The following is a 9,582-nucleotide window of genomic DNA, read 5'->3' on the forward strand; positions in this document are numbered from 1 at the left end:
TCAAATGGGTTTAAATGTGTTTTATGTTAGATAACCTGCATGACATGTTTTTAAAAACAATGCCTCTACTCCAAATAAATCAAGGTCACAAATAAATGAATAAAGCTCAAGATGACATCAGTCCAAGTTTGTTCAAGTGCTAGTGTGTAGATGACAAAAAGCAGCAGCCAGGTGTGATGACAGGTAATTCAAAGTAATCAGCTGAAGTTGTTAACATTTCTCCATTTCTAAACCATCCTTAAAGAAAATCATGTATGGAATGACCATCCTCGTGGAAGTCCAAGAGAGTCACCATGCCATTTGGATTCGTGGCTTGGCCTGTGAAGAACTGATAGTTCTTTTTTTTTTTTAATTAGCAAGTATATATTTGATTTGTTCTGCAGCTGCAGTCATAAAGGGTTTTACTCTATCTGGTTTGTGTTCATCAATTCTGCCTTTGACTGATTTCATGTAGTCTTTGATGCACTTTTTTAAGGATTCTTTTGTGAAAATAATTTCTTGCAGATGATGGTTTATTACTATGTCAACTCTAGTGATTACAGTGGCATCTGTTCCTTCACCTTCAGGACCTTCAGCAGAAGCATTTCCACCGATGAGTGAATCATCAATGGTATCCTCTATCCTACTCACCATCTTCCCCTCCACCTCCAGGCACAGTGATCTCCAGGATTTTGTAAATGTCAGAGAACATCTCATCATGGCTGACGAGGTCCCCGTATATGATCATGGCGGTGGAAGGAGGGAGGCCAAGGCTATGGTGCTAGTGCTCCTGGGGCCCAGAGCTTTGTGTGAGCAAAACACAGCCAGAGCTGCACTTGGGAGGTAGAGGTGGAGGGGGGAGCTGATGGAAAAAACAGCAATATTGTTTTAAGAATGACTTCGAGCAAATAAGTCATTTTGATTATTACAAATATCTAAATCAACTACAAAGGACATATAAAGGAAGACCCCATCTGCATCCAGAGAAAAAGCTGATGAAGTATGCAAAGAATAATCTCACATATATGTACATATTTATGTCTAGTGGTAGCCATCTTTAGGGTGGGGGGAAGGGAAGGAAAAAAATGAAAAAAAATTACATAACTTCATTATATATTTAAAAGGAATTGCAAGTTGTAAATAATAGATTTGCAGTTTTATATGCCATCATCTTTTTTATTATACTGTTATGGAAATGCTTGTTTTATTCTATAAATTAAAAATAAAATAAAATTTAAAAATAAATAAATGTTATATAGTAATTCTTAATAATAAAACAATGTATGCCAGAGGAGGAAAATAAATCCTGTTATTCTCAAGGTCCAGATACTGCAACATTGCTATTAAGAACTGTGTTATCAACAATAGGTATCCTTGTATGATAACAGCACTTCATTTGTATAACATGCAAATAATGCCTTGCTCAAATTAGATGTTTCAAAATATTAGTCGAATGTATGGCGTTCATTCACCTCAACCTTTCCATTTGTCATAAAACATGATTTTATACCTCAGTGCTCTAAGAAAAATAAACTAAAAAAAATCTGGCCTTAGACACTGGCTAGTTGTGTGACTCTGGGCAATTTGCCTAACCTCTGTTTACCTCAATTTCCTCACCTGTAAAATGGGGATAACAATAACATCTGCTTCCCAAGGTTGTTGTGAGTATCAAATGGATTAATATTTCTAAAGTGTTTAGCATAATGCCTGGCACATAGTAGGTGCTATATTTTTTTATTATTGATATCATTATTATTAATTTGGGATATGTGCATATACAAAGCCTCTATTATGTATTTGTTTTGGAATTAGCAGACTTGAGTTCTTGTACCAACCCTTCTCCTGATCAAGTCAATCTCTTGGACTCCAAAAGGATGCACCAACCACTATGGGAGTTTGCTTTCTTTCTAACTGCTTGGTATTTCAGAGCTACACCCTGCCATGCTCTCTCCCTCCCTTCAATGGGAGAGAACTAAGAAGATGTTTGTCTTTTTTTGTAGTCACTTGAGAATTTTAATGGGGAGAGTGAAATGAAGGAACTTGTGTAATATTTTTCATTTCTTCCCTTCTATGAAGTCTAAACACCTTGGAGGAGACAGAAAAGGGAGCAAGAGTTCAGAATGAAGGCACCACTTCCTGCTCCTTAGTTCCTCAGGCCACAAAGGTCTGTCCTCACAATTGCCCTGCTTCAGGAATTTCCAAATTAGCCCCTGAGGAAGAAAGAGGCAAAACTTCAATTATCACTAGGGACTCTGCTGGGCCTGGGAGAGATTCTTGGTGATTAGCTGTGGAGATGTTCTGTGGGGAGATGGGTGTCTCATCATTTCTCCAACTCTGAATTCCAAAGGCTTCCCTTTCTCTATTTAATCAGTCCCATAGAGCTCAGCCTAAGAACCCAACAGTATAACTGGTTAGTAAAGGAGAGTACCATAGAAATCATGTAGTCTGTCCCAAACTCTGACTTTATAGAGATGGAAACTGCTAGACTGGGGAATGGGGCCCCAAGTGTGAGGGCTAGAATTAGAACCTGGGTCTTTTGACTCTTTGTCCAGGATACCTCGATATCCAGTTCCTTTCTGTTAATTTCCTGGGAAAAGGGGGGTGCTAGGCTCTAGGGAGACATGGCTGTGTTGTTGTTCTAGGGGATGCTGATAGGGCTGTCTGGGGACAAGGGAACTTGGAATAACAGTTTGGGTATCCTAGGGAAAAGGGTCTCTTAAGAGCATCCATGTGCCACAGAAAGAGTAAACCTCTTAGATGAAGATTTCTCTAAAAGTAGAGAGTACAGACTCAGTCCTTATTCCCCTCATCCTTCACACCATCCTATTGTATGTGGAAGGATTATATAAATCTTCTTTCACTCAGTGTGGACCAGCATGTTCTACAGAGATTCTGTAGGAGATCCCTCTTTGCAGGAGGGTAGGGCAGGATAATGAGTGAGGTGGGTACCTCTGCTGAGGAGAAGAGTAAAGACTATTGGGTGGGGGGTTGGACTGTGGTCTCCAAAGAGAGCTCTTAGAATCACAGACGAAGATCTGAAAATGGTTTTATAGGTCATTTAGTTTGTTACTTTCATTATACAAATGAAGAAACTGGAGCCGAGTGGTGAGGTGATTTGCCCAGTGTCACATAAATAATGAGAGGGAAATCTACATTTCAAACCCAGGTTCTCTTATTCTAATTCCAATACTCTATGAATATAGATTCCCCAGAGAAATGTTTGGAGACTCAGGTAAAGAACAACAATCACAGTGTAGAAGGAATGGGCTTATATTAAATAAAGAGGACTGGTGATAATCTTAATTTTCCCAACTGAAAAATGAGAGGTTTGGACTAGAGGACCCTTTCAGCTCTGAGAATCTGATTTATGATTCACAGAGAATAATTAACAGCCAAATGGCTTTGGGTAAGTCACTTCCAGTCATTCAATGAAGATGTTAGAGGTGTAAGTGGTAAAGTTTGATAGCTTTGTAATCTTAGCCAAATATCCTGATTCTTTCCCAAATGAGTTCACTGCAAATTAAAAAGCTAATATTTTCATGTCCCACTTTATACGTTTGTTGTGAGGAAGGACTGGCCCCAGAAGTAGAACTAGAGCAATGATTTGATGATGCATCTTTTTCCACATAGGAAAAACTTATTAACAATTGAAAGTGTCTGAAAGTAGAATGAGATGCCTCAGGATCTCCTCACTAGAAGTTTTCAAGTAGAAGCTGGATGAAAACTTGTTGAAATTTATAAAGGGACTCATTTAAAAACAAGTTGGGCTTGGCTGAAGATGCCATGATTCTCAGAGTTCCTGAAGCTATTAAGGAATTTGATAGTTTTACATCTGTTCCCCATTGTATTAGCAGACTACTTTGCACAGGGTCAGTCACATTTCTTCCCAGTCACTCTATGGTTCTATCACTTGTATATCTGTATCTCTTCTATGCAGGCAATGTGATATAGTGAGTGGATAGAGTGCTGGACTTGGAGTCAGGAAGACTTGAGTTTGAATCTTCCCTCAGATATTTACTAGCTTTGTAAATATCTGAGGAGATTTGGGCAAATCTCTAAACATATTTTTTCCTCATCTGTAAAATGGGGATAATAACAATTACCTAAAAGGGCCATTATGAAGATCAACTGAGATAATATTTCTAAAGTGCTTTGCAAACCTTAAGGTGCTACATAAATACTAGCCCTTATCTGTCCTTTACTCTCCATTCTCAATCACTGTCATGTTTCAGGCATTTATTAAACCTCACTGTTGTACTATTATCATAACCGTCTGCCTGATCTCTCTGTTTCTAGCTTTTCCTTCCCAAAAACTTTCTGGGAGAAGTGTATGAAACTTGTACCTACAGTGGCTGAGGAAAGTGTAATGGAAGAGGAGACACCTTAATTGAGCCATGACAGCAACATGAAACAAACTGACGTCTCACTTGACCTCCTATATCTTGTATGTATGAAGTTGATTTCTTGAAACCACATATGAGGGTTTACATTCAACACTACCATACTTCATATTAACAGAATTAGGATCCTTGGGGATCTGGATAAGCTGGAATATTGGGCTGAATCGGTCACCCAGTAGGTTATTTTTCCCTCCTACCTTTTTATCATGTGCAAATTTGAAAACAAAACAAAACAATAAAAGGATCATCTATGCCTTATCCAAGCCCCTGAGAAAATGTTTAACACTGTAGGGCCTAATACAGAGCCCTGGGATACTCCATTAGAGATATCCTTCCATGTTAATTTGGAACCATTAATGGCATCTTTTTGAGACTAGGCTTGCAATCAGTTCCAAATTCATCTAATCATCCTATCATCTAGCCTCTTTGCATCTCTTTCCATAAGAATGTGATCAAAGTAATTTTTTTTTGCCAAAATTTAGGTACCATAAACCGTATCTCCAAAGTTTCCTTGATCAGTTTGCTGGGTCTTTTTATAAATAGCTGCTACCTTTTCTAGTTGTTCATTGACCATCTCTTTAATAACACAACTGAGAATTTTGTCAAGAATCAAAGGCAAGTTCATTGATCTTTTTTGGAAATCAGAATTTTTCTTCTCTCATTCTGTGACATCTTTGTTTTGCTCCATGCTTCTTTAGATTTTATTGATGATGAATCAGCCATCTCTTTTGTTGGTCCATTCAGTACATAAGAATTTAATACACTTGGGCCAAATGACTTATTTTTTGTTAAGGACAGCCAAAAACTCTTAAATATCATTTTACATATCTTTTATACTACTTCAATATTAGTTATTTTATGACCTTCTTCTTTTCTAATCCAAGGGCTATTCCCCTCAACAAAGAAAAATGAGAATTGAGCACATTACCATAGTCTTCTCTCAAAGGCTAAGGCCAATTGGCTAAGAAATCCCTTTTCCTTCACCATCTTATCCTCTCAAATAAAATAAAACCTTTAACATGTCTGTGATCTGTTTGCTATGAGGTTTAATTTGATGGTGTAGATGGTAAGTTCTTTCAGGGAAGGAGAAACTTTAAAGAAAATCTTTCTGTACTTATCAACTGAAGACAGTGACTCAGAAATGGGAGGCTAGAAATTTTTATTTCAATTGTTGCTTATTTAAATCACTGAAATAAAATGTCCTGCAATAGAGTTTTAGATGAAATTAATAGTGAAATTTTGGAAGTGATGGTCAATGTTTATAGCCTGACTTTAGAGACGGACACTGAGTTGGAGGACTGAGGAATTATAAATGAAATGTTCATTAGAAGGGTTGAAGAGAGAACCCTGGAAATTCTAACCTAAGGAATCTATTCTTTTTTTTTTGGGGGGGGTATCACTTCCCTCCTGTTGCTGTAAGATTTTAGTACAGATTAATCAATCAGATCAAGGTTCATACCATTCTAGGAAAAATTCTCCTCCCACCTCTTTGGCCTTTTCCTTGATATGTTTTGCACTATGTCAGCTTCCAGGAATAACTAGAATAAACAGATAATCAAAGCAATGAAACATGGCAAACCAGAGGATATAGTAAGGGTCCTTATCAACTCCTTTTTGTCTTTTCATACAACCTCTAGTCTTGGTCTTCCACCCCAAGTCACATTTACCCAGTTAATCCCTTAAGCATGGATAGAAAGGGATGAGCAAAGCTAGAGCTCAGGGGATCCACTTGCCTTCTCATTTCAGAAGATATTGTCCTGGTCTGGGAGTCATTTTTCTTCATCACGTTGATCAGATTTACTTTGATTGCCAGTCAAATTCTGCTCTGAAATGGTCATGAATCTACTTGCTGCCCTGGTTCCTGATCAGTGCCTACTTCTTGCACATATTACTGAATTTACTTCTCAACCCTAGATCTGGTTCATATGAAAAAGAATATGTGGCCTTGCTATTAAAGTCTTAGCAAAAAGAAGTGGGTGGAGGGTATAGGCAATTTGACTCTTTAGAGGCAAATAGAAAGGAGAGGGAAATATGGCAATTAAGAAAAGCAAGATCTCCATGTTTCCTGTTATCTCACATTATCCCAGTCAGTATCCACCTCAGGCAGAAGAAATTTGTGTCACTTGTTCAGGGGCCTTGGTAGGCCTATTGTATCCTCTACTCATGTCATTAACAAGATAAATTCCTATCTAAGTTAGTTAAAAAACTCATTTCAATTTCAAAGTACAATGTACATATCAATACATAATATGTTGCATTGTTATCAAGAAAAAAAATGGCATTTATATAGGGTTTTTAGGTTTGCAAAGTACTTAAACATTATCTCACTAATTCTCACAACAACCCTTGGAGGCAGGTACTATTTTGTTCTCATTTTAAGGATGAGGACATTGAGAATGAAAGAATTTCACTTTTCTAGGCTCACATAATTAGTAACTGTCTGAGGCAGGATTTGAACTCAGAGCTTCCTGACCCTCAGTGCAGCATTCTATCCACTGTGCCACCTATCTTCCTCCATATTAGAATTTCATGCAACTAGTACCACTGCACACAGGAAACATTCATTGAACAGAAAAACAGTATGTGATAAAAGTAAGTATATTAGGCTAAGAAACCAAATTATATATAATACTTAACCCATGAGGAAATTTGCTAGAGAGCTGGACTCAAAAATGGGAAGACAAGTTCAAGTCCTGCCTCTGAAACATACTGGCTCTGTGACTTTTTCTTTATGAGTTATTTTCAGAGAGTTTGCCATGTTGGTCAACAAGTACCTTGAGAGGCAGCCACATTGATCTTTTTAGATAGCTCCACTTTTCTTCCCAATTTACATTACTTCTCTAGGTACTATTGACTTCTGTGGCTTTATTTATAGGAAAGAAATCACCTCCATGATGTTACGATTACACTCCAACCACACATCATTACCTCCTGCCACCTTCTTCCTCATGGGTATCCCAGGACTTGAGGAGACTCACCTGTGGCTAGCAGCCCTCCTCAGCACCATGTATACTATGGTCCTTGTGGGGAACAGCCTCATCATGACCGTGATCTGGGCAGACCCTGCACTGCATGAGCCCATGTATTATTTCCTGTGTGTCTTGGCTGGTGTGGACATCATCATGGCAACATCTGTGGCCCCAAAGATGCTGAGTATCTTCTGGTCAGGCAATGGCACCATTGCCTTCACTGCCTGCTTCACCCAGATGTACATTGTTCATACAGCCACAGCCTTGGAGTCAGGGCTTCTGCTAGCTATGGCTTTTGATCGCTATGTAGCTATCTGCAAACCCTTGCACTATAATACCATCCTTACACCACAGAAAATTCTGGGCATCAATGTGGCAATTGTGGTAAGAGCTACCATTGCTTTGACCCCACTGAGCTGGATGGTGAGCAATCTGCAATATTGTGGCTCACATGCAGTCCCTCATTCCTATTGTGAGCATATGGCTGTGGCCAATTTGGCATGTTCTGACCACAGAACTAGTAATCTCTATGCATTGATAGGGTCCTCTGTTGTTGTAGGCATGGATGTGGCATTCATCTCTGCCTCTTACAGTCTAATCCTTCAGGCAGTATTTAATCTTTCCTCCAAAAATGCTAGGCACAAGGCACTTAGTACGTGTGGTTCCCATGTAGGAGTCATGGCACTCTTCTATCTACCTGGGTTGATATCTGTCTATGTGGATTGGTGGGGTCAAGATATGGTTCCTGTGCACACTCAGGTTCTGCTAGCTGACTTATACCTTGTCATCCCACCTACTCTTAATCCCCTCATCTATGGACTGAGATCTAAGAAGATATGTCAGGGTATATGGAACACAATGGCCACTAGCCTACCATGTCACCACTATGTGAACTCCAAAAGGGAAAGAAGACCCAAGCAAGTGTTGGTGATGGGTGACATAAGATCTACACATGAGATTTGAAAATGGGGTAAGTAGGAATATTGAAATTATATTTATTCCTGACAGAAACCTTAATTATCAGTAGGACTGGACTGGTCTGACATAGAACATGCAGACATCATGGTTGCTACTCATACAGATTGTTGTTGTTTGCCCTTCATTCTTGAAGAGTACCAACGACATCACAGGTTGATGTCTTGACTAGCAAGTGAGTCAGATTTAAGTGAGGCAGAGCTATGCAAAGTCATCAGCCTCATTCTCTTCTCCAGGGTCATCTGAATCCAGTGGCAAGACATAGATCAGGATGACTGGAGATGAATCCAGATGTAATGGGAGACTTTGGCCTTTTTAAGCTAAAGTCTTTCCCAGATCTCAGTTTGTCTGAGGCAATACTGTTAAATGCTATGGATACAATTACAAAAGAAGAAAAATCCCTGACCTCAACTTACATTCTAATGTAACAGGGAACTGGGATTGGTCAATGAGCCTGGTCCTTATGAGTATGATTAATCTGCTCTGGTGACATTACCCCAAGTGAACTTCAGAGCAAACATATATACTGTTTCTGGTCTCTTCATGGAAAAGAGAAGGAGACTTTTGTTTGGGTTCTGAGCCAATACTGAATATTACATGGGCAACAAACAATGCATTAGCCAATGATTGAGAACTGCCTGGCTGCATCTGGATTTGGAATGTTGTAAGCCTCTGGGTAGGGAGAGAGGCCTTGGGCTCTCTAACATTGCCTCCACATAGACTGTGCGCACATAGCCCTGCTGTCGTTTCTGTCTGTTTTACCTAATTTTTAAAAAAATTATCAGGTGAAGTATTGGACTAAGTTGTGGTTTAGACAGACTTGAAAGGTCAGGAAAGTGATCTGTTGGGGCTATGTAAACTGGAAGCCATATCAGATTTAAAATACAGCTCAGCTGGTAAGGATTGAAGTGACATGATCGATACAGCATTGAAGTGGATCAAAGGTGGTTAAGCAGATATCAAAGAGACTCTCCCGTCTGCTCTGCCATATCCAAAAGTACTGTGAATATTACATAGAAACTGTTATAAAGTTCAGTCCATTCTCCCTAGAGACAGAAGTAGTATGGGGGAAAGTGTTTCCCCTCAGATGCTGGGGAAAAACGTTTGTATACTTCTGTTCTTCCTATAACTTTTCAGTAAATATCTCTTTGTAAAAACTAGCTGTTGGTAGTTGATTATAGGAAACTGGAATGTTAATCACTAGCACTTGATATTGGGGAAAACATTGGAATGAGGGCTTGAGCCATTGTCATTAGAGA

At 39.0% G+C, this 9,582-nt stretch overlaps 1 protein-coding gene and 1 pseudogene across 1 annotated transcript; one reads left to right on the forward strand and one right to left on the reverse strand.

Annotated features, from left to right (window-relative positions):
- Positions 1-210: 210 nt before the first annotated feature.
- Positions 211-727, reverse strand: LOC110195001 (translationally-controlled tumor protein-like; annotated as a pseudogene).
- Positions 728-6,410: 5,683 nt separating this feature from the next.
- On the forward strand, positions 6,411-8,311 carry LOC110195144 (olfactory receptor 52I1-like). The gene is made up of 2 exons (XM_020967776.1): positions 6,411-6,529; positions 7,255-8,311. Exons 1-2 carry the CDS (start codon positions 6,411-6,413, stop codon positions 8,309-8,311), a joined length of 1,176 nt encoding a protein of 391 aa, XP_020823435.1.
- Positions 8,312-9,582: the final 1,271 nt, after the last annotated feature.

The sequence above is a fragment of the Phascolarctos cinereus genome, unplaced genomic scaffold (genome assembly GCF_003287225.1).
Source record: "Phascolarctos cinereus isolate Bilbo 61053 unplaced genomic scaffold, phaCin_HiC Scaffold_726;HRSCAF=1367, whole genome shotgun sequence".
NCBI classification, from domain to species: Eukaryota; Metazoa; Chordata; class Mammalia; order Diprotodontia; family Phascolarctidae; genus Phascolarctos; species Phascolarctos cinereus.

Excerpts from the sequence above, each read along its gene's own strand:
- LOC110195144 (XM_020967776.1), top strand. The coding sequence starts at position 6,411 with ATGGCAATTAAGAAAAGCAAGATCTCCATGTTTCCTGTTATCTCACAT. Across the intron at positions 6,530-7,254 it reads GGGGCCTTGGTAGGCCTATT|GAAAGAAATCACCTCCATGA; the intron begins GTATCCTCTACT and ends CTTTATTTATAG.